The sequence below is a fragment of the Saccostrea cucullata genome, unplaced genomic scaffold, assembly GCF_032062105.1.
Source record: "Saccostrea cucullata isolate Sc308-1 unplaced genomic scaffold, CSIRO_AGI_Scuc_v1 ctg5532, whole genome shotgun sequence".
NCBI classification, from domain to species: Eukaryota; Metazoa; Mollusca; class Bivalvia; order Ostreida; family Ostreidae; genus Saccostrea; species Saccostrea cuccullata.
Genome location: NW_026925862.1, coordinates 54894 through 80863, shown reverse-complemented (window position 1 = coordinate 80863; position 25970 = coordinate 54894). Strand labels below are relative to the sequence as shown.

Sequence of the window (25970 nt, the reverse complement as noted above, 5' to 3'; positions counted from 1 at the left end):
TCCTGCACCAAATACTTTAACCTGTTCACTCATCCGGGAAATGTAGCTGAGATTCAGCAGCCTAAGCAAGTCTGATAGTATGCATCCTAAGATGTATCATCCATGCAAGTTTGGTCAACATAGGACTTATAGTTACTCAGAAATGAGACCTACACCAAAAACTGCACCAAAATGTTAACCTGCTCCAATTACATTAACCTGGTCATTCCTTTGCTGAAATTGCAGCATCTGAAACAATGAAACACACTAAAAACATCTTCCATGCATGTCTAATCAATATAGGACATAGAGGTACCTAAAAAGAAAACTGCTCTAAAAAACTTTACCTTAACATGGGATGTCGACACCGACGCCGAGGGTATTACATAAGCTCTCCCAGCTTCGTTGAGGTGAGCTAAAAACTGTTTACAGATAGACAGACGGACGGACGACGGACGCATAACTATCGCATAAACTCTTCTGGTCTCTGACCAGTAGAGCTAAAAATGAAATTTAAGTAAAAGATGAATATTCATGCTTTCTGGATCATTCAAATTCCATACAAAAAATCATACAAATTATTTTTCTCACATGGATTTATAAATGCTAACTGTGACGACAAAAATATGAGCAATTTTTCGTATTTTCTCAAAAAAGTTGAAGACACCAATTTTCCATAGGCGCTCCCCATGTAATTCTGTAAATAGATAAGTATATATAGGTCTACCCCCTCTAGACTATAAAATCAACCATATTGGATATAGCCTGATTTACTTTAGGGGTATATTAATGGGCTGTTCATCAGCATCGGGTACACTAATTCATTGATATAAAATATTTGCAAGCTTTAATCCAGCACCATTCATCCGCTTTCTCGCGTTTTCCAGCATTTCTCTATTTCTCCGTCACAAGCAGCTGATCTCAGCCAGAAGAAGTCGATTTTCAACACCTCGTTCGAAGAATACTTTCCTTGTGCTAAGACCTTTCACTTGATATCAACAACCTTGACCCTTTGACCTTGACATACTTTTAAGAATTTTTAACCTTGGTCATAATTTATGAACAGCTATGGATAGGGCTTCCATACTTCACAAATGTATTTTTTGTGGCAAGACCTTTCTTTGGATAAAAATAACCTTAACCTTTGACCTTGGAGATTTCCGCTTATGAAACAAAACTTTAGCATTGCCTACAACTTTTTAACGGTTAGGGTTACGGCTTTCAAACCTTGTGAGAATACCCTTTATTGGTTATTAAGAACTTTGACTTTTTGACCTTGGAGTTTCCTTACTTTTATAAAACAAACCTTGACCATAACTTCTGAGCGGTTAGGGCTAGTGCTACCATAAATCACCCATATGTAATCCTTGTGACAATAGATCTTTATTTAGAAACCAACAACTTTGACCCTTTGACATTGAAGATTGACATACCTTTAAAAATCTTTTCCCTGATCATAACTTTAGAACAGGTGGTGCTAGGGCTTTCATATTCCACAATTGCATTTCTTGTGACCTTACTTTGGGTGTCAACATAATCAATTTGCATTGAAGAGAAGTATAATCTTCGATATGTTGCTATACGGGGGCATCAGTGTTCCACAAACACATCTTGTTATACTAGCGGTTGTGGTTTACTATCCGGTGTATTCTTCCACGCTGAGAAACGTTTCCGAAAGCTGACCCATTGCTTACGCTATGGAGCCCGGCTAAAAATGTGAAAAGTTTACAGATGGACAAACAATGGTTAATCAGAGAGGCTCACTTAAAATTTCTGTTCAGGTGAAAAGTTTGATATAAGGAGGGGGAGGGCTTGAATTTTATTCTACCTGAGAATGCTTACATACCAATAACAATGGCTTTGCTGTTATTTTTTTTTTTTTTTTTTTTAGATTTTTTCCCTAAATATTTCTTTGTAAAATTTTCATTCCAATTATGACCCCTCCCCAGTCCTATGCGATTATGAATTGAACAAATGTGAATCTAAACTATCTAGGAATGCTTCCATATCAATATGCCTTAACAAAGCTTTTCTGTTCTTGAGAAGAACCCCCCCCCCCCATATTTTCCTATGTAGAACTTTTATTGTCCATTGTAGCACTACCCCCGAGGTTCATGATTTAAACAAAAATGTTTCAGTCTACACTACCTGAAGATGATTCCATATAAATATGAACAATCATGACTTTGCTTTTCTTGGGAAGATTTTTAAAAATTCTCTTATAAATTCTTATGTTAAATTTTGAATCATTTAAAATCATTAAATCATTAAGGCCCCGCTCTACCAAGGGGATCATGATCTGAACAATTTGAATCCACAGTGAGAATGTTTTTACATGTTTTAGCTATCCTAACCCAGTGGTACTGGAGATGACGATTTAAAAAGATGTCATTTATTTTTCACTTACATGCACATTTAATTATCTCCCTTGGAAAAGGGTGTGACCCTTCATTTTAACAAACTTGAATCACCTTCAACAAAGTTCGAGGGTTGATCCAAATGTAATGTCACAACTTCGATAAAGTTGCTACAAGTCGACGTAAAACTACAAAATTATAAATGATGAAGGCTACATTTATTTCAAATCAGACCTGACAATTTCAATTCAACATGATTCATACTTTTCAAAATACCGGATTATATATAACGTGCGATTTGGGTAGTCGCCGCACCTAAATAATGTCGACGTCACATGACGGATACGGGCCGTCATACAGTGAAACGCTTCCCTTCGTTTCATAAAATATATTTAAGATTCACGAAGACATTCACAAATTTTACTTTCCTAAAAAATACTTTGTACCCATCGTACACTCACTCTTTTAATGATTAATTCAAAATTCTTTGAACAGCAGTATAATGTCATATCCAACTTTATTATACCTCTGTTTATTTTTTCTATATAAAAATAAGACGAATAAACATGCTATTTTTTCTAAACAGTCTCTACCGTGAAATAGTTTTTGTGCTATTTGCCCATGGTGAATAGTCCTCAAACTATTTAACGGCAGCATTCGATTTCCCTCTCTTTTCATCTCGGAACACTTCTAATTTTGTATAGATTGTGACATATATATATTATGACGTAACAAAAGTAAAGTCAGCATCGGTATAATAAAACACCTATTTACTGACTATTCGGACAATAGCAAGTTCATCGTCCCCCTCGACAGCAAACTATTTCCCTCGGCTGCGCCTCGGGAAATAGTTTGCTGTTTGGGGGACGATAAACTTGCTATTGTCCTCATAGCCAGTAAATAGGTGTATATTATTATATTATTTTGTTTGAAAAATAAATTATGTCAGAAAAGACATGCAATAAGACCAAGAATGGAGGCGTTCAAGGCGAGGTCAATCCCCCGCTCTGAGAAAAGACATTTTTTTCAATTCTAAAAGTTATATTTTTCAAAATTATATTGTTTATATCATCTTTTACACATTTAACTCTGTATTTCATTGTTTTAATATTTTAGTAATAATCTATTTTTCACTCATGTTTCTAAGATATGTAAAAACAGAAAAAAAAGGCTCCACGTATGATTCGAACACTCTCCATAGCGCAGGGTTTGGTCCAAGACAGACCGATTTAACCACTACGCTACGAAGTAAATGCATATTACTTTGATTAAATTTTAAAACTACCTGTATGTTTGTGGAAAACGGCGTCACGGCGTCAGGCTGTATAAGGATTGATATTTGCAAGATCCGAAACTAATAGATCATACCTAGAGAGCTGGATTTTGTGCAAGCTGATTTACATTGGAATTCTTTACCTGCATTTTAAAAGAAACAGTTTTCAAAATAAAAGAATGACATTACTGATGCAAAATACTGTAGTGTTTACTTCCTTTAATCTTTTTGGGTGGCACAATTATTTCATGAGATTCACCGTTTCAACATGTCCGTGTATCCTTTTTTTCTGTATTTCTATACTACTGGATCAGTCCATTTATATTCTACAAAAGGGGTGAATAGCACTTTTCGCGCCAAATGTCACTTTGTAATCTCATGACCTTTCCTTGGATTGTTCTATTGTGTGAATGGGTGTGCTAACTGCTATGGAATTAAATAAAGTTTGTCCCTTTAACCTCCTTCTAATACTTCAGAAATTCTATATATAAATTTTTGTAACACAATGAGCGTAAATTATAGTTTTAATTCATATATAAATTTTGTGCAGTATAATTTTTGTTTTATTAAAATGATTGTGTTAGAAATTATAATTGATACTATCAGTGTATATATATAAAACAACGGACATTAATACCCCTAATTATGAACTTGTTTACAAACTCTACGAGATTGGTTATAATAAGAACGTCTTCATTTAACGGACCATTTGTTTTTGTGATGTGTTGTGCACCAACTTTGACACTTTCCAATCAGACTTATGAGGATGATGCACCGATTTAATTTACTAAGGAATGTGCAAGTTCTCCGCTGTCCACATAAATAAAGGACATTGTTGTATCCTATAAGGAGATGGGGAAGTTCAAGAGAACTTTAGTGAGGGGCGGACTATATCAGTGTTAATGAAGTGATTCTTCTATTAACTAATTGTTGTGACCAAATATGTAATTCCCCACTTATAAAAGTTGTGTACACTGAGTATCAGTAGCTTTCACCATCTTGGCTCCGATATCTTTATAATTGAACTTTTTATGTGCCATTGTTTGTTACCTTTGCTGTGACTTTTCAATAAAACTATAAACTTACAAAAGTCTCTTTAATTCAAACACATTAATTGCATTATATTTTATCTTAATAACATATTGTATATATCAGTATAAGTAACACTAAAGAAATGATTTTTTTTTCTAATTTGTTTCCCGGTTCCGCGGTTGTTTATTACATAAATGGACTAGTCTAATAATACACAACACAGTTCAACAAGTTATGGTCTCCGGATGCATGAACATTTGTATCCCCGTTTCAGATGCACACAATATCCTATTCCCACTTTTTAAAAAAAATTCACTTCCACCTAATCCCACTTGCAAATAACAATGGATGTTGAAATAGTGAATTTGTTTTACAGTAATTAGACTTAATACGTTCCCTCTTAGGTTTATCTGTATTTTGTACATTTTAAGAAAATAATAACGAATAAATTTATGAAAGATATGAATTATTTCATTTATTTATAAATTAATGGATTTGAGAAAATAACAAAGGAAAGGGTTTTACAAGAATAAGCCTTTCATATCTTGATTAATTTTCAAAAAGTGGGAATAGATAGTATGAACCACACAATAGATAAGAAACCAGTAAAAAAAATCCTTGATTTTTCTTACCACAAAGGCCTAAATATTGAACTTTCTTATTTCATTCTCAATATATGATAGTGGCACACACACCCCTCTCCTTTTTATAAGTGGAATAAGTTTATTTAGTGGAATAATAAGTTTATTTAGTGGAATAAATACACTCGGTCTCCGACAAAGTGTGTATTTTTAATTATATACCGGCACATCTTTTGAAATGTTCACAATGCATGATTTCATTACAAATATTATATAATAATAGGTGTAATGTTGCTTTTAATTTACATCCAAGGACAGACCCCCACCCCCCACCCCAAATAAAAGAAAGAAAAAACTCAGAATAAAAACTCCTTAGTATGCAGTGTAGAGATGAGATTCTTCTGTAAGTTAAATAAAATCAAGAATTTCATTCAAACAAGGTTTTCAAAATATAAAGTTTTAATCAAAAGGCTGATCACTCCTCATGCAGATATTGATTGATTTAGTCAGGCAAGCTTTTTAAAAAGCTGTTAATTGTATACATGTACATAAAATAACTCTTTTCCTCTTCACCCCCCCCCCCTTTTGAAAAAATTCTTGATCCGCGCCTGATATGTTATGATATTATACAGAAAATTTAAGATCTGTAGCTCTCTGCTCTCTAACTCTCCGAATTTCTCAAACAGAGGGCTACAGTTTTGTAGCTTTTTCCAACTCAGCATAAATCATCAAATCTACTCTTTCTCGTTTTGCAAGATATCAAGTTCAGCTTTCATTCCTTGAATTAAACACTCGTCTGACAACATTGAGCTTGTTTTTTGTTTTTTTTGGCCAAATTACATAAGAATAAGACATGTTTGTTCCAAAATATGTCATTTATTATAAATGATAGCATACAATATATTTAAAATACATAAAACATAATAAAAAAGACTGGGAGACAATGTAACATGAAAACACAATTCCTGAGAAAAAAATAAAACAATTATGCAATAACAATTGGTCTCGCAGTATGTGACTATTGCATAACATCTATAATTTGGCAAAATAGGTGGCCTCCAAAAGACAGCCTTATAGATATCAATTGGCTCAAAATTCCATTATTTAGCTTGAATAGGATATGACCACACAATATAATATACATATAACAAGAGGCCCATGTGCCACGTCGCTCACCTGAGCACATTGGCTAGGAAATAAAGCAGAAATCACTTCAGTATTGAGTTTACATAGGGGGGGGGGGGGTCTGGAATTTTAAACTACCAGCCCTCATTTAAACCAGTATATGACTTTGTACTAACTGAGAAAGCCTCCATATTAATATGATTACACATAAAAAAATTCCTTGATATTTCTAGGCAAAACTTTTCCCCAATTGTGTACCACCGTACCCAACCCCTACTTCCCGTTCATGACTTTACTTAAATCAACACTACGTGAGGATGCTTACATAAAGATGTGACCAATCATGGCTTTGTGGTTCTTAAAAAGAAGAGTTTTTAAAAAATTCCGATATATTCCTTCCTATGGAAAACTTTAATCATCCATTGTGGCCCAGCCCTACCCCTGGGGATCATGATTTGAACAAACTTGAATCTACTCGTACACTACCTGAGGATGTTTTCACATAAGTGTCATCTTTCCTGGCCCAGCTGAGTGCATGGTTCTTGAGAAAAAGATTTTCAAAGATTTTTTTCTATATTTTCCTATGTAAATCTTTGATTGTCAGTTGTGACCCAGCCCTATCCCTGGGGGTCATGATTTGAACAAACTTGGATCTACACTACCTGAGGATGCTTTCAAATGAGTTTCATCTTTCCAGGCCCAGTGGTTCTGGAGAAGAAGATTTTTAAAGATTTTTCCTTTATATTCCTATGTTAACCTGTGATCGGCCTACCCCCGGGGGTCATGATTTGAACAAACTTGAATCTACACTACCTGAGGATGCTTTCACATGAGTTTTATCTTTCCTGGCCCAATGGTTCTGAAGAAGAAGATTTTTAAAAGATGCCATTAATTTTTCTCTAATTCATTATTATCTCCTCTTGCCCTTCATTTGAACAAACTTTAATCCCCTTTACCCAAGTTACTTTGCAGCAAGTTTGGTTGAAATTGGCCCAGCGGTTCTTGAGAAGAAGATGAAAAGTTACGACGACGCCGACAACAACGACTACAACGACAGACAACAGACAACTTTTGATCAGAAAAGCTCACCTGAGCCTTCGGCCCAGGTGAGCTAAAAAGGAATTAAACAACAATGAAATCATAGACATATGAGTTTAAGTTGGCCTAATGTACAGTTAAAGTCTGTTTGGGGGTGGGTAATCCAAAAAATATTTCGGCAAATCTTTGGCCGTCTTGTCTTTACAATAGCAGTAGATATAATGATGCTAGTTCTCTTATCTCAAAAGGATAAAATTACCGGGGGTCCCCACGGGTTTACAGATAACGAGGCACAAAGTGGGAATTACAATTTAACATATAATACATGAAACTTAAAATAATTTTACTAGCATAAAATATCATTTAAGTTCAGCTTTCATTCCTTGAATTAAACACTCGTCTGACAACATTGAGCTTGTTTTTTGCCAAATAACATAAGACATGTTTTTTCCAAAAATATGTCATTTATTATGAAATGGCAACATATAATATAATACATGTACATAAAACTGAATAAAGAAGACTGGGAGACAACGTAACCTTAAAACACAATTCCTGAGAAAAATTATTAAACAATTATGCAATAACAATTGGTCTCCCAGTATGTGACTATTACATAACATATATAATTTGGCAAAATAGGTAGCCTCCAAAATATGGCCAAAAAGGAAAGGCTTCAAGCTTGCATAAATCATTAAATCTATTCTTTCTCGTTTTGCACGATAATACGTTTCCCTTAAATGAAATAAATACTTTTTGCACATACAAGAATTTTTTTTAATTTCTTGTATTTGGTTGTAATTAAATCCATTAAAATAAGAAAGTTGATATTGTTACATAAGAACTTCCATAAAAACTGAGATATCGCAAGGGCTGAAATATGTCATATTTTCATCATTTTTTTTTAACCTTTTCTGTTGAATAAGGATGTAGAGGGCAATTTTGTCTAGGTATTTTTTTCCATATGAAGTACTCTGCAAAGGAAAACTCATTATTGCTATCTTTCACATAGGATGAATGTTCCAAGGTTTCGGTGTGCAATTTGAACTCGAAGCATGAAAAACGATGTCCAGATAATCAAAAAACAGTTTTAAGCGTTCCTGTGCATCTTCCGATTGAGAAAATTTCTCCTTTTCGAGCTCTCTTAATTTTTTATGCAACGCATCGTCGTACATGCGAGGAATACAAGTTGACGATTTCAATAAGTCAACCGCTCTTTTGGCACATTGTATAGCCTTGTCATATTTCTGCCATTTAAAAAAAAGTCTTCCGAAGAGTTGAAATAACACATGATTACTGAGTTTATTAGCTACCATTTGTAGCAAGTTTTCAGCTTTCCAATAATTATCTTTTGATCCACAGATTATATCCTCAATGAAAGGACTAAATTCTGTCATCTTTTTGTTATTATTTTCATTTCTTTTCCTTTCCACCAAGATGTCAAAGGTAAAATTTTGAAGTGGTTTTCTTCCATTTGAAGTACTTTGAGAAAGAGAAAACTCGATAAATTCTTTTGCAATGTCATACAACAGTGTTTTTTCATGATTCATTATTTCTTGAAGAATTACTTTTCTAAGCTTTGGGTGTGCTATTCGAACCTGTTCACTTGCACCCTCCTTTTCCCCAATTATTAATAAAATAGGTAGAGAACATGATGGATGAAGTCCTCCTAATTTAATTTTGAAGCCGAAACTTTCAAATATCTCATTCCAACATTCTAATGAAACAAATCCTTTTCCTCCATAGTTTGTAAATGGTGCATATGTTGCAAGAAAAGACACGTACTTCATTAACTTGAATTCGTTTGATGTAATGTCAACGGTAGAGATTAAATGCTTGATGGTTGTTCTGATATATTCTAAATTGAATTTTGAACGCATACTCAGGAAAGATATCAAATGTTGTGGATTATACTCTTTTACTAATTCTCTTACAGTTGGCCCTAATTTACAAAACTTGGCTGTGAACCATTCCTTCTCTTGCTTCCCGAGTTTCTGTTCTAAAAAGAAAAAATTCTCATTTCTATATTCATAGTCATTTTTTTCCTTTCTTTGACACCTAATTAATAGACAGTTCATTCTTTTGTTCAAAGATTTTTGGCTAAATTCATTAGAAAGTTGCAATGTGAATTCGGTTAAATATTGTTCCGTTTGTTCAATATCATCCAACAAGAGGATGACAGGTCTTCCATGGGATTCACTTGTGTTCCATTCCTTGTACTGCCATAGTGAAAAAATTTGAGATATTGTGCTACTGATATCTGAAATTTGTGGAATTATGCAACATCTGTATTTCCGTCGAAAATACCATAAAAGTTGGTGTGCAACGGTTGTAGCTCCAGCTCCAGGTTCGTGTGCAATAGTTAGTGTTGCTACCTTTTGTTTATCTCTATTAGCATTATAGAGAAGATTCTGAACTCTCTCTTGTAGAGCATGGAATAGATATCTTTCACAGACATGGTTCTGGGAAAAAAAATTCCACCATCCAACAACATTGCCTTCGTAAAATCGTAATTCTTCATCTTCACCAAATTGTTGCCGGTCTTCACTGTTCTTCAATGTTCTGTTTTTACACTCAGTGGCGCTCAAAATACTTAAGTCGCATAAGTCATTTATAAACTTCTCATCAACTTCAACAAGAGCACCTGATGAAGATGACAAAGAAAAGTTTATTTTTGCATCATAACTCATTATTGATCTGATAGTACAGTTCACATGTTCCCATAGCATCCCTACAACTGACACCTTCTCTAATTGCTCTATAGAGCCTTTACATTCTCGCTGTATAGTTTCAGCAAATTCTTCAAACACTCTTTTGTTTTCTGCAATGATTACAAGTGGCTCCCAACCAAACTTTCTTGTCATTTCGTTAAATGTATCTATTAATCCGTTAAAATCATTTGAAAAAAGAAGAACTAATATAATAGATCCTCCTGTAGGAATTACAAATGGTTGGCTAAGAAATGAGACAGCATTACAAATACCAGCTGAGTGCATGTGCCAATCAGTCCTGTTCAAATGAGGTTTATCTTCATTGCAATCACTTCGTCCATTTGCAAATATCCACATCGCATTTTCACAACAACGCAAGTCTAGATTGATTGCAAGTTCCTGAAAGTTTCCAGCGTAATCATTAAAAGTACATTTCTCTACAAACTCACAGGTCTCTTTATTTTGATACAAAACACACAAACCATTTATATTTGAATAATCGTCAAAATCAAATACACTTGTCACCTGCATAAAATTTATAAAAGACATTGCTTGTTTCCACTCTTCACTCAATTTTTGCTCATCCGTAGGTTTACTAAGCACAAGAATTTGCTTATTTTGCCTGTTAAATCTGAATGTACCTCTCGTGAGAAGTCGTTCCAATTTTGTGGCCAAGAATTCATTTTCCTGTTCACCTTTCTCTTCTTTCTCAAACACACTTCTTTCAATTAAATTTTCCTGCAATTCTTTTAAGATGAATAGTTGTTCATTTTCATTTTTATAGGATTGTGTTGAGGATCCTTTCCGAACATAAATCAAATACTTGTCTTCTACTGATTTAATTGAGCAGTTTTTTATGTTTTTTAAATTCACTTTAAAATAGTGTTTTTCACACAATAATTCTGCTGGTTCAACATCTACCTCGATTACATAGCGGTAATTTTTTTCATCAGGAACAGCCACTCTGACAAATTTTGGATTGGATATACATTTCCCAGCAATGGACACTACTTCACTGGAAACACATCTTGAAATCCCATCACGTAAAGCATCTGTATATTTCGATTTGCTATCAAATTCATGCTCACTTATTTCGAAACCCACGATTTCGCCATGCTTATATGTGCTATTGACAGAATCTGCAACCCCAAAAATGATAGTTCCATTTCTTCGTGCATTGAGACAACCACAAGCAAATTTTAATGCCTCCAACTGGAATTTGATCAGTCTCGATTCCTTTGAGGAATTTTCAAAATTGAAAAAAGACTTGAATTCTAAACACCTTTTTGATAGCGTTCCGTCATTCTCTGGTTGGTTTAATATTTTTCCTTTCTGGTAAACGACAAAATCAGAATTTCCTTTAAATTGTCTTGGAGTCTGGGTCTCCACTTGCTGTATCCCGATTCCCTTTTTTTCTCTTTTAGATGACGCTATATTTTGTTGTGATTTTTGTTTTTTATAGGATGTTGGGTAAGATCTGTTAAGTTTGTTGTCTCCCAGATTTTTGTCTTTTGCATCAGATATATTATTTTCCGGTAATTTTGAACTTTCGGAAGCCCCCTGAACTGGAAATCTTTCTGTCACATTTTTTAACAGATCTATTGAACAAGGTCTATTGCCAGTTTCAAACTCTTGTTTATGATTTGGAATTACTTTTGTTTTTAGATTATTTATTTTTTCTTCTAAGTTGTCTTTCTTCATTGCATTTAAACGAAACAAAATGTTGGGATCCTTATCGTTAATCTCAGTAGGTCTGCCAGAACGATCAAAGTTACTAGACTGGTAAAAAACAGGGTCACTACCATGTTCTTTCTCAATCACTCCTGATGATATTGATGTGGTAGTTGCCGTATTTTCCTCACAAGGTTTTAAGTTGTTAATATTTTTTGAATTACAATATCTTTTGTAAAATTTGTTGCGTTTTAAAATAATTCTTTTGAAATACAATCCGTTTAACTTCAAATCTTGAAAGTCATTTTGTAGTTGTTCCTTATTTTCATAACTGTAAAAAACATATCCATCAATATGTCTATCAACTACACATTGACAAAGTTGCCCTACACTCTCATTATTTTTCGGGAAAAAACTTTTTATCCTTTCTGATACCTCCAATGCTGTCCAACGTAGAAGGGGATTCAATATTTTTTCGAAAACTTTGTCCCTAAAACTTAATATTTTTCTTGCCAGTCCGATAGGTAATTTTGTGTCTTCAACGAAGGAGTCTTTGCAGCTTCGTTCATAAGAAAATAATGTTTGCCCGTTCAAAATAGAAAAAGTACTATCATACTTCTTCAAAAGATCGTCATTTAATCCTACTTCATCCTTCAACCATTGCTTAACATCTGTCTCTGAACTACCAGGAGTTATCTCTGCAAAAACAAGAAGAAGTCAGTAAACAAATACTCATTAGTAATACCTCCACTCTGATGTGAATGTATCTTCTCATATTGATCTCACATTCATACAAATTTGAATCCTACCACATGATTTATCAAATGATAGACTTTCAATTGCTAAAATTTCAAACATCTGCAATCATAGTTGACGAGACAAGAGGGCTAGGGCAACATCGCTCACCGGAGCAACTTTGTTCTTGACCAGATTTTCCCCTTTGTAATGCCTATTGTGTCCCGCTCTACCCTGGGGTCATGATTTGAATAATTTAGAATTTACACTTCCCCAGGATGCTTCAATGTGAGTTTCAGATTTTCTGGCCCAGTGGTTCTTATGAAAAAAGATTTTCAATGTAAAACTTGGATCCCCAATTGTGCCCCTATCCTACCCCCATGGGTCATGTTTTTACAATTAGAATTTACACTACCCAAGGATGCTTCCAAATAAGTTATAGCTTTTCAGGCCCAGTGGTTCTTGAGAAGATTTTTTAAAGATTTTTACTATGTAGTCCTATGTTAAAATTTGATCCCCTATTGTGGCCACACTCTAACCATGGGGATTATGGTTTGAACAAACTTGAATCTACACTAGCAGAGAATGCTTTCATTCAACTATAACCAGTCATGGCTTTGCTGTTCTTGAAAAAAAAACTTTTATAGATTTCTCCTAGTATGTATTCTTATGTCAAACTTTGATACTACATTGTGGCCCTACCCTTCCCCTAGGGATTATGATAAAAACAAACTTGAATCTACACTACCAGAGGATTCTTCTACATAACTATGACAGATCATGGCTTTGCTGCTCTTGAGAAGAAGACTTTTGAAGATTTTTCCTATGTATTACTACATTGAATTTTGATTCCCAATTGTGATCCCACCCTACCCCGGGGGTCATAATTTGAACAAATTTGAATTTACACAACCTGAAGATACTTCCACATGAGTTTCATCTTTCCTGTCCCAGTGGTTCTGGACGAGAAGATATTTCAAGATTTTCCTATGTATTCCAATGTTAAAATTTTATTCCCCATTGTTGGCCCATCCAACCAAGTAGTCATGATTTGTACGAACTTGAATCTACACTACATTTAACACACTGGCCCAGTGGTTCTTGAGAAGAAAATTTTTAAAAGATGTCAATAATTTTCACCAATTCATTGTTATCTCCCCTTGAAAGAGGGTGTGGCCTTTCATTTGAATACACTAGAATCCCCTTTATCCAAGGATTCTCTGTGGCAAGTTTGGTTGAAATTGTCCAGTGGTTATTGAGAAGTTGAAAATGTGAAAAGTTAACGACAACAATACCAATGCCAACAACGATGACTAGAAAAGCTCACTTGAACCTTTGGCTCAGGTGAGCTAAAATATATATAAGAAGACACCTCTCATGAAATGGAAAAAGGGGGATGGGTTTAGTATGATTCCAATGAGTTATATAACAAAGATTTGAACATATATTTTATTGAACTCAATATAAACAATGGGATTGGGCACAAGTTCTAAAATCTTAAATCATCCTCTCCCTGAGAATATATACAATTCAAGTACATTTATGCCTACCCTATTCTATTTTATAATATTATTTATATTGTCTTCTTTCAGGAAAATAAATCATTACAATTGATGTATTTGGTGGCTATCATACTGAAATGAAAATATTGCCACTCACTGCAAAGGAGTATTAGTTTGCATGTTCGAACTTACTCATAAAATATTTCAACATTAAGGATATACGATCCTCAGCAAGGAAGGATAACTCTTTAATTTATAATTTAATTCAAAAAGTCTTAAAATAAAGCTTGAAATTGAAATTTTTTCATGCAACAATTTTCATTTTATGCCTCTACATATGATTCAATGTTCTTTAAAGTTTTAACAAATGGTATTTAAAAAGTTGACATTTGTACCTCATAAAACTAAGTAAAACTTGCATATTTTAAAAAAATCAAATGTCTTTTAATTTAGCCTTAGTCAGGTTGGAGAGAATACTCGGAATCGGGTATTATCCGTGAAATCGCGTATAATACCCGATATTACGGAATCGTTGAATCCGCGAAATCGGGTATTGGAGATGTAATCATCTAATAAAACTTAAACAATGGGATGGCGCATGTTGCCGAGTTAACTTCCATCTAGATACAAATGTTTTCTATCAGTATCACTAGCCAAGTAAGAATATGAGCGTCAAGATTAATGCGCTCAGGACAACAAATACCCGTGGAGCTCAGTACATTTCATGATCTGCACACAAAAAGGCGTTCGATTTGCTTTATATTTTTCATAATGTTGAAAGTATATGCATCTTCCTAATGTTCATTCCCAACACAACAGAGTTGTAAAGTATCAGAATTTGGGAATTTATAATAATTCCACATCAACACGACAAACATGAACAATTTGTAAATATATCAAATTATACGGAAACACATTTCACACACAAGATGTAATGCCATGTATAAACAAGGGAATGTCTATCGTATCTAATTATGCGTCATTAATTACTTTCACATTCATCTTGTGCATAAAATCAAATTTATTTATGAATGTATAAATAATGTAATGATTTCGGCTAAAAAACCCTCTTTCTCTTTTTTTTTTTTTTGAAAATCTTTTTTTTTTATCATTCATACATATTTGCAGAATATGTCTTCAACAATTAGCAGAGACAGTGATAGTAACAGGAATACAGCTTATGAGAGAACATAAATGTTGATCGTTTCATTTCGCCAAGTCACCACCAATATTTTACCATTACTTGGCAACTTCAAAGGGTGGGGGGGGGCTAAAAGCTTCTTGACTACCTCTGACAAAACAACCTCGACTGTGTTCTGCATGTGTCCAAGAGACCTCTCCTTTCGCAATCATTGAATTAAATGTTAATGCAAAGTTTTTTGCCATATGTCTTTGAATGTCACTGTCGGTTAAACTCGGTTATATATTTTTAATTGTACGGAAGATTTATTTATCAAATAAAAATTATATAGGTTAACAAAAAGCAACCTGTTATTTTCTAACACAATATGATACTACAAGTAACTACAATTCAGGTGTATGTTTTTAACACATTTTTTCATTGTACTAGATGAGTATTAGGAAAAAGTTATTGCCATGAGTAATAAGTATCACAGATAAAATAACTAAAAGAAAACTGTGACATATTGTCTAGAACCAATCAGATAGAGCGTTGTATAGCATATTACAATGAGGTTTTAACATAGCGATATAAAAATAATGTGTAAAATAGACAACAGAAGGTAAAATCTACCCTGTCTTTCAAATACACGTAGTATAATAAAGAAAGGAAGTGGCTACAATTTTCATGAAATTTTAGTGTCCGATGAGGAATTATATTCCCAAAAAGTAAGAAATGTGAAACCTTGACTATGTAATTCATATTTGAATATGACTGTAACTTGATCGATATTGAGAAATTCATGTATTTTACGCTCATGAAAAGATGTACACATTTGACTTTTATTTATACCCCCCCCCCCCAAAAAAAAAAAACAGTCAAGAAAATCCTGTTCACACAATTTTCACACAAACGCATAAAATGAAGGTAAAATAGTAAGCATATCTTGTATCAATTAAAATGCAACCAAAAAATTTACGGTATTTTTGAATAGAAATTTCCATGCTAAATTGACATAAAAAAGATACTCACATTCAATAAGCTATTTTCAACCTGTTTTTCTGTGGGTATTTATTTAATCTATTTTATTTTCCTCTTTATAATAAAGTTGGTACTCTATTATGGCAGAGATATACAATTATGACTCGGTTATACTGTATTCTCTAACTGTAAGGATTGATTCATATTTCCATGAAAGGGACGCCATACATTTTTCAGTAAAAATACATAACACGGCATTAGTCGTTTAATTTCTTTAAAGTTTCACATATTGTGAATAGTGCACAAATAAGAAAATTAAGTATATGGAATACTTTAATGGGAAATAAAGACAAACGAAGTGAAGTTTTTTTGTTTTTAGAGATTTTATTGAAAAATAATAACGCCGTTGTGTCCTCTTTGTTACCCCAGCAGTGTTTGTCGTGTGATTTTTAACTTATTTGACAACCATATTAATTAGGTTTAATAAAAATAAATCCACAAGATACTGATGTACAAGTAACAGTTACTTGCATAATGCGCCGTTGCTTTATTCTTTCGTTTTTTTTTTTAGAAAGTTGCACGGAATACCCGATTTCGCGGATTCAACGATACCCTAATATCGGGTATTATGCGCGATTTCACGGATAATACTTGATTTTGAGTATTCTCTCCGACCTGTTAGTTTCCAATGTTTATAAGCATGATTTGAAATTATAAGTGATTTACGGTGTTTTCTTTGAAAGGAAACACTTCATACACAATGCATTATTAAATGATGGAAGTAAGTAGGAGAAAGTAAAGTACTAAAAAAGTATAAAATTCATGCAATTTTCTTTAAAAGCCTGGATACCTATGATATTTATTCCTAAAATGTATTTCTTGATCAGTTATCAATTGAAAAATATGCAGTAGGTAGTTCAAATCGCATTCCCTGAAAAATTATTTGAGATTTACTAATTTTCCCTATTTAATATGATTAAATTTAAAGATGAATTTTAAAGAAACACCGTGGGTAAATACATTTTAATTTGCAAATTTAGAAACATCTTTGTGAGCATTTTCAATTACTCAATGCCTGATTTTCAGAACCTGAGGATCGGATAACCTTAAATATACCCGGTAATCATGAGGGTAATGATTTCAAAGTACTGATTTGTTTACACTAATGGTAATCTAACAACCAAGCTATATGATAAACGTGATGACTTTAACTTTTCTATCAACAACTTCCCTTACTTATGCAGCAATATACCTTCATCACCTGCATACGGAGTATATATATCTCAGTTGATTCGATACGCAAGAGCATTCTCTACATATGAACAATTTTTAAAACGAAGTAAATTATTGACAAGCAAGTTGAAGAAACAAGAATATCAGCAGTCTCGTTTAAAGTCATCATTTCGTAAGTTCTATGGTCGATACAATGACCTTGTCAGCAAATACTGTTTATCATTGAGTCAATTGCTGACTGAAGTTTTTCATACCAATTGTTAGTCCATTATTTATACACTGAATTGAGACGGATTTTTTCCATTATTTCCTGATCATGACAAGGAGCACACGGCGGGTGTGACTGGTTGGCAGGGGATGCTCATTCCTCCATGGCACCTGATCCCATGTCTGATGTTTCGGGGGTCCGTGTTTGCTCTGCTTTAATTTTGTATTGTTTTATGGACTTTGAAATTGAATAATGTTCGTTATCTCCATATCCTTCTTTCTGAATAGTGGACATATTTTACAGTTTCAGTTATTTTCTTTCTCTTTACCCTCTTCCTTGATAAGCCCTAGCTGGCCAATTTGAAATCTCAATAATTAATTACTCACTAAAATCAGTTCTGATTCAAACTGGAAAGTTCTGATACTCAAGTATACTTTTAAAAGTCTGATTCATCAGAACTCTACAACAAATGTGACATATCCAAATTACTATCCACGATTTTCTCTACTAGGAGTAAATCTGTTATGAATCGCTTCATTTTTCACTTGGTTTGATTTTCAAAACAGGTTAAATAGGCACTTTCAAAGGACGATCAATTGTTCATAGATTTTGATTTTATTTTGCCATATTCTTTAACATATGAAGTTTGGATCCATTTCCATTACCATTTAACTGACTCCCTTAAACAATTATACTTTAACTTTGGTATGTTGAACACTGCTGATATCATGAAAACCATGAATATGTCCAAGTGATTTGGAAGTTACAACAGTTTATTCATAATTCCTGGTTAATTATATTTATGAAATCTTGAATCCTTGGACATCTCAACTTTTTTCTTGGTCCCATCAAGTTTGAGATAACATGGTTTGACTGTACTTTTCTCTATTTATTGTCTTTTTTCAACCTACCCTGATCTTTTGGTTTGGTTTGTACTGAGGACGGAGGACACACTATAATAATTTAATTTTGGTTGTAACGCTTTATTTGATGGGATAAAAAATTTACTTATATTGTATAAAATGGGTTGCCTAAATCACAATGACTTAGTCAAAAACGCATCAATTTACTTGACCTTACAATTAAACTATGAAATATGAAGGCAATTTTCAGGCAAAATTGTCTTGTGTTCCATACTAAATGACTGAAAATTAAATTATAAGGAATGAATTAAATGGCAACTCAAGTTATACTGGTATTACCTGGTTTGGAGCAGTTTACAATGAACTCTTTTTTATACACAGGTTCATTCTTTATAAAAAGTAAATTTCCCCAACATCGGTTATACCAGTATAACTTGGGTAGCTATTAAATTCACTGTCCCCTACATTGTTCATAAAACAGACTCTACCCTTTTGGTTTGGTTGTGATGAGGACTGAGGAAACATTGTAAGGACTGTTTCAGTTTGTTATGCATTCCTTACATTCATATGATAAAGTCTACAAGGAGAACAGGCTCACCTGACTGCCTGTAGTTGGAATAGTCCACTGGAAAGTTGATGTTGTCAGAGTTCCGATCATTCTCTATTGGTAGTAATGGGGCATCACATGATTCCTGTGAAATGACTGGTTGGCCTGGCTGAGGAGGTGTTTCTGAGAGAAAGATATCAAAGAATTAGAAATTACACACTTGGGCCACACCAATAAAATTTCTTGTTCTTCGGACAGCTGACCCCAAAAAGTTGGGGCGAGCGAGCGATTTGATAATTATAATATTAAAATTTTTATCAACAAAATTTCCAAGCGGTGAAGTAAAATAACGGAGCGGGCGATTTTTAATTTTTATTTTCCTTTACATTTCTAGAGTAAATCATTACCAAATCTTTTCCAATTGCCCTGATCATGTAAAACATTCAATATTCCAATTTTTAGAGTATCATATGGGCATTTGATACAGGTTTCTCATTTCATAAAGGTACAAAATTCTGTAAATAAATCTCCCAATAATATAGAATGTTAACTCTCCTATGCACCCCAAACCCTTTGTGTTTTCTGGAATCCATATTTTTGTCCTGTACAAGATTTGCTTGGTTTAATACATGTACATTGATCACTGTTTAAAAGTGTGACCTCCATCTTTTACATATATTTGAAAACAGTATTAATAAAATGTGATGTGATCAAAACTATAATGAACAATCATATAAAACTGACCAATTATAACAGCACTACTGTTATCATTATTTTTCAGTATTTATGCACAATATCAGAATTAGCTGAACATCGCCCCAAATTATACTTTAAAAAAATAAGACATTGTAGAACTGTCGACAAGTACGTCTCATTACTATTTATCATTTACAATTAATGCCAGCAGTGATAATTTATTATTTCATATAGTAATTGACAAATATATCATAAATTTAATTGGCATAGAACGCAAAATAACAAGGTTGATTATCAGTAATAAAATGAGAAAATATCATTAAAATCAAAACTAATTCTTTCTACTCTCAAGAGTTGACATGTATATATTTTAAAATAAAGTATCAAAATTGTTTAAATATATTCTGGCTAATTCACGACAGCTTGGAGTTAGTACATGTAAACACAGAATCTGTTCAAGAATTGTCTGAGGTGGAAACGATTCTACCTACATCTTGCATGCACTGTGGTTCAACTGGCGGGAAATGGAACGAAAATTTCCGGAAGCGGGAAATTGAAAATAATATTATTTTTTACGTTTCTCTAAAATACGAGCGAGCAGGTCCAACGAACAAGAAATTTTATTGGTGTGGCCTTGTTTAAATTCTTCACCAAAGTTGCCAATTATGAGATCTACAGATGCTTTTAAATTCATATGATACATAATGGCTTTGCTGTTTATAGGATGAAAATTTTTATTGGCATACCATTGTTCCCCTATAGCCAGCTTCCCCCCCCCCCCCCCCCACAACACAAACTCCAGAATAAGATTACACCCTCAATCCCCAGGTACATCTCATACCAGAACCAAATTCCCCCCTCATTCTTTCTCAGAGTAGGATTTCCCCCTTCTTATAGAGTCAATATAAACCACAGCCAACATATGTTTTGTATAAAAAATTTTTTAAATAATTTTTAAATAATAAATGTGTTTTTCTATATACTAGTATGTTGAAAGAATTTTCAAAGCATAAATTTTAAATCTAGGAGTCTTAACCAAAATAATTAGATTTTCAAAAGAAGTGCCTTTGTAAATATCCTCAGATTGATGTTTTAGCATAAAGTAGCTCAATATCTCCATTCACTTAGAAAACATAAAACATTGCAGAAAATCCTATTTAATAAACAAGAGGCCCATGGGCCACATCGCTCACCTGAGCACTTAGGGTAGAAAAAGGAGAAAATGGCTTTTTATTGTAAAGTTTAAATCCAAAAGTAGTCCCATGACCAGTCATGGATTTGATATATTTTAGAAAATGATTTTTAAAGAATTTTCCTATATATATGTTTAAAAACTTTGGTTGGCCATTTTGGCCCCACCCTACCCCTGAGGGTCATGATTTAAAAAAACTTGAATCAACACTACCTGACCATGCTTCCATATAAATATGATGAATTATGGCTTTGTCATTCTTGAGAAGAAGATGTTTAAAGAATTTTTCTATATATTTCTAAGTAAAACTTTGGTTGGCCATTTTGGCCCCGCCCTACCCCCGGGGGTCATGATTTGAACAAACTTGAAACTACACCTCCGGAGCATGCTTCTATATATATATGATGAATTATGGCTTTGTCATTCTTGAGAAGAAGATTTTTAAAGAATTTTCCTATTTATTTCAATGTAAAACTTTGGTCTGCCATTTTGGCCCTGCCCTACCCCCGGGGGGATATAATGATTTGAACAAACTTGAATCTACACTACCTGAGAATGTTTCCCCATAAGTTTCATCTCTCCTGGCAAAGTGGTTCTTGAGAAGAAGATTTTTAAAATATTGCCACCAAATTTTTATTAATTCCCAATTATCTCCCCTTGAATGAGGTCGTGGCCCTTCATTTGAACAAACTTGAATTCCCTTCACCCAAGGATACTTTGTGGCAAGTTTGGTTGAAACTGGCCCAGCGGTTCTTGATGAGAAGTCAAAAATGTGAAAAGTTTACAGACAGACGGACAGCTGGACAGACAGACGGACGCCGGACCAAATGTGATCAGAAAAGCTCACTTGAGCTTTCAGCTCAGGTGAGCTAAAAAGGTTGCGATTCCATAAAAAATTATTCAAGTGAAATAAAATGCAAAATTATAGACCCCATTCCTAGAATCAGCTTAATTTCTTCCAAATATTTAGAAAAACAAGAGGCCCATGGGCCACATCGCTCACCTGAGTAACTTGGGTGATGCAGTTCTTTACCAGAGTTCCCCTCTTGCTATACCTATTATACTCCACTACCCTCTTCCTTTTTATGATTTTAATACTTTAGAATCTACACTACCCAAGGAAGCTTCGACACAAGTTTCAGCTTTCCTGACTCAGTGGTTCTTGAGAAGAAGATTCTAAAAAGATTTCTCCTAAATACAGTGTATATCTATGTAAAACTTGGATTCCCTATTGTGGCCCCGCCCTACCCCTGGGGTCATGATTTTAACAATTTAATATCTACACTACCCAAGGATGCTTCCACTTAAGTTTCAGCTTTCCTGGCCCAGTGGTTCTTGAGAAGAAGATTTTCAAAGATGCGTTCTATATATTTCTATGTAAAACTTGGATTCCCTATTGTGGCCCGCCCTACCCCCGGGGGTCATGATTTTTCACAATTTAATATCTACATTACCCAAGGATGCTTCCACATAAGTTTCAGCTTTCCTGGCCCAGTGGTTCTTGAGAAGAAGATTTTTAAAGATGTGTTCTTTATATTTCTATGTAAAACTTGGATTCCCTATTGTGGCCCCACCCTACCCCCAGGGGACATGATTTTTAAAATTTAATATCTACACTACCCAGAGATGCTTCCACATAAGTTTCAGCATTCCTGGCTCAGTGGTTCTTGAGAAGAAGATTTTTTAAAGATGTGTTCTTTATATTTCTATGTTAAACTTGAATTCCCTATTGTGGCCCCGCCCTACCCCCAGGGGTCATGATTTTAACAATTTAATATGTACACTATCCAAGGATGATTCCACATAAGTTTCAGCTTCCCTGGCCCAGTGGTTCTTTAGAAGAAGATTTTTAAAAATTTGTTCAATATATTTCTATGTAAAACTTGGATTCCCTATTGTGGCCCCGTCCTACCCCTGGGGGTCATGATTTTAACAATTTAATATCTACACTACCCAAGGATGCTTCCACAAGTTTCATCTTTCCTGGGCCAGTGGTTCTTGAGAAGAAGATTTTTTAATGAACCAATTTACCCTATTTTTGTCTTTTCCAGGGCCGTAACAAGGGGTAAAAGATAGAGGAGGCGGGGGTTTGGGGGCCTCAATTCAAAAGGCTCAATTTTGGACCATTTCCTTGATTTCGAGAATGCTTACCACTTTATTATATTACCTATTTATGTACTATTTTGGATAGATATGATCAAATAAATTTCAATCGTAATTCCCATTTTCAATATTGTCTGAAGGCTTAACGGTGATCGTCTAGCTTTGATCACCAGAGAACGCAAGATGGATCTTTCTGCTTCCTCCCATGTCCCACCGTCTTAACACGGACTCTGCGTTTACCTGGCCGACCTGATCGTTCCGGTGGACATGGAGCATAGCCAAACCACAGAGTCGATCTTCTGTCATTGTGGCTCTACACCATGTCTTTAACCGCCGGAGTGCCGAGAACGATCTCTCGCAAGAACATGAACCTACTGGTAGAGTTAAGAGCAGCTTGAGGATGACGTGAATGTTTGGATACAAATCTGTATCTGCATGCTGTTACGCACCTGTAAGAGTTGTTACAGACTCCGGCAAGTTAGACCTGTTACACCTTAAAATCCATCTTTCCACCTCTTGTTCAAAGTCATTTGGGGAAGGCAGGTCATTCAGGTACTCGGTTTTCATGTCAGTAATGATTTGTTCATTCAGATGTATGATCAACGACGATACAAGATAGTTCCCATAGAACATTGCTTTCAGTGTCTCTGGAAACCGTTCATTTAAGTATGCGATTATATGATCAATGAGGTAGAAAATGATTGACACGGTAGTGTTCTTCAATGCCTTCTATTTGGGCATTCGCCCTATGTCGTTGCCTTTGTGTGCTTCGGGGTTTTGTTGGTTCAACTTCAATTTCATGGGCAATCGATACGGCTCTTTCATAAAGGTCGTGGAATTTGATGTTCGAATCTGCTCGAATACGCTCGAATATTGAAAGTAAGTCCCCAGCTTTTTGGAAGGCTTTCACTAGGTCGCAAGACTCCGACTGTGGCAGAATTGAAAGGGGGTGTATATATATCCAAGAGTGTATTGCAGAATCACTGCAACAACTATGAAATCGAACTTCAGTAAGACGGCGTGGTATGATGAAGCATCAGCTGCAGCCTGGCCTTTAGATCTCGACTGCACGATTTCCAGAACGCTGATGAGAGATTTATAATGCGTTAGGACCCAAGATAGTGTATCTACCCTTGAAGTCCATCGGGTGTCGGATGGTTTCGGCATCATGTTCTGTCTCATCGCAGATTCAAAGAGGACATCTTCATTTTCGTACAGAAGGTCGAAATCCAACTCTTTGCTTCCTTCTTTCACCTCGTTCATCAAGATAGCTTTGCGTTTGCTCACGCCACATATAAACCATGTAATTTTACCAAGTATTGTAAGATTGTTTCTTGCCTCTACCACCTTATTACAAGTGTTTACTATAACTAAGTTCAGGCGGTGCGAGTTGCAATGAACAAAGTATTTTGCTTCCGGATAGTCATCTTTGATTCTTTTTTGCACCCCTGAAACCTCACTAGACATCGTTGCGCATCCATCATAACCTTGTCCACGCAACTTTGTCAGGTCGAATCCCCATTCCGCGCCAAGATTGTGCAAAACTGTATTGCAGACTGTTTCTGAGTCTGTTTGCGCCACTTCAACGAATCCCAAAAAGTCCTCGTTAACCTGGTAGCTATTCTTTTCTAGATTTACATATCTCACACAAATAGCCAGTTGTGCTTTTTCAGCCACGTCTGTGGTCTCGTCGACCATTATGCTAAAAAATTGCGACTCTGCACACCGATTTCTGATAGCTTCTCGTATTTCTAATTCACAGATACGAATGAATTCGTTTTGAACTTTCGGAGAAAGGTATTTATGTTTGGCAGTAGATAGGTGTACATTAAGTACATCATCAAACTGTGCTTTCCAATCAATAAAATATTGGAAGTTACCATCTTCTTTTCCTAGCTCTTTTGACCAGTTACCGCGAAAAGGAATGTTTCTCTGTCCGAGCTGTATAACAACATCTATAACTGACATTAAACAAGCTCTGTTCCTCTGAACATTTTCCTGATAAGCCTTGCTTATACTTTCGGTCACGGGAATACTTTCTCCCTTAACTGTCATCAAAAACATTTCGCTCTTCTCTTGAGCAGTCTTGTGCCTGTCGGATTTGGCATGCCTTTCTAATGCACCTCGTGTTTCTCCTTTAGCATTTTTCCAATCTCGAAAACCAACCGTTATAAATTCTGGATTTTTCTCAGATACTGTAGCCGGAAATGCAATGCAATACGCACAAAAGGCGCTGTCATCTGAAAGCGAACATCGTAGCCACGGTCGTGTATCTTCCCATTTACTACTATAGCATCTACCTGTAGTATTTTGAGGATATTCAAACTTCTTATCTGGTACCCATTTATGTTCCAAAATTTGCTGGCGTTCATCGTCCAACAGAGTTTTGTGGATGAGTTTGATAGGATCAACTTTGTCAAGTTTGTAGCTCGACGATATCTGCGAAACAGATGCCGATTGCTCAGACTGAACGTTAGTTGCCATAGCCGAAGAATCAACAGGAGGACTTTGAGATTCTTTGTCTTTGTTGCGGTCATTTCTACTGAAAAACGTCGTCAGTGATGACTGTTTGAACGACATGTTTACTGCTAAGATATACACTTAACTGTTAAATGGAAAGAAGCAATTCCGTTATCCGTGATAATGGTTGTTTTTGTGACAATTGATTTTTAAGATTTTTTCAGCGACAATTACACGACTGCAAAATATGAATGATAAAGAGGAATCCCCCAAGGATATCGTACGTCCCTGTTACTTTTTTACTTCGTATTCAAGATATATATTTCTGGCAATTCATTGCGATGTAACAAAACGTTGATTAGGTTGAGCAACAATAATGAAGATTCTGCTTGTTCACAACCTGAGGCATATTTATTTTGATGATGATAGCAAAATTTCCTATGTGGAAAAAACCTAGCCCAGAAAATATAATTTTAAAAGAGACAAACGGACGGATCATACACTGACTACCCTTTGTTCCCCTTGCCTGTCGTAAAAGGCGACTGAATGGGGACTGTGTGTCG

The 25970-nt window shown here is 34.8% G+C and overlaps 2 protein-coding genes across 2 annotated transcripts; both read right to left on the bottom strand.

The window, feature by feature from the left end:
- Positions 1-9327: 9327 nt before the first annotated feature.
- LOC134269917 (sterile alpha motif domain-containing protein 9-like) lies at positions 9328-23514 on the bottom strand. The gene is made up of 5 exons (XM_062752097.1): positions 23397-23514; positions 19008-19139; positions 12376-12465; positions 9761-11919; positions 9328-9384 (listed from the first exon to the last, which is right to left on the bottom strand). Exons 1-5 carry the CDS (start codon positions 23512-23514, stop codon positions 9328-9330), a joined length of 2556 nt encoding a protein of 851 aa, XP_062608081.1.
- Positions 23515-23856: 342 nt separating this feature from the next.
- On the bottom strand, positions 23857-25527 carry LOC134269916 (zinc finger MYM-type protein 1-like). The gene has a single exon (XM_062752096.1). It carries the CDS (start codon positions 25525-25527, stop codon positions 23857-23859), a length of 1671 nt encoding a protein of 556 aa, XP_062608080.1.
- Between the last annotated feature and the right edge of the window lie 443 nt (positions 25528-25970).

Bases quoted from the DNA above. Each gene is read 5' to 3' on its own strand.
- LOC134269917 (XM_062752097.1), bottom strand. From the start codon at position 23,514: ATGAAAACCGAGTACCTGAATGACCTGCCTTCCCCAAATGACTTTGAA. The intron at 12,466-19,007 runs GTGAGCCTGTTC...TTGTTTTTGCAG, and splicing joins TTCCAACTACAGGCAGTCAG to AGATAACTCCTGGTAGTTCA. The intron at 11,920-12,375 runs GTACTTTTTCTA...CAATATCATCAG, and splicing joins TCTTTTGAAGAAGTATGATA to GAGTGATTGAGAAAGAACAT.
- LOC134269916 (XM_062752096.1), bottom strand. From the start codon at position 25,527: ATGTCGTTCAAACAGTCATCACTGACGACGTTTTTCAGTAGAAATGAC.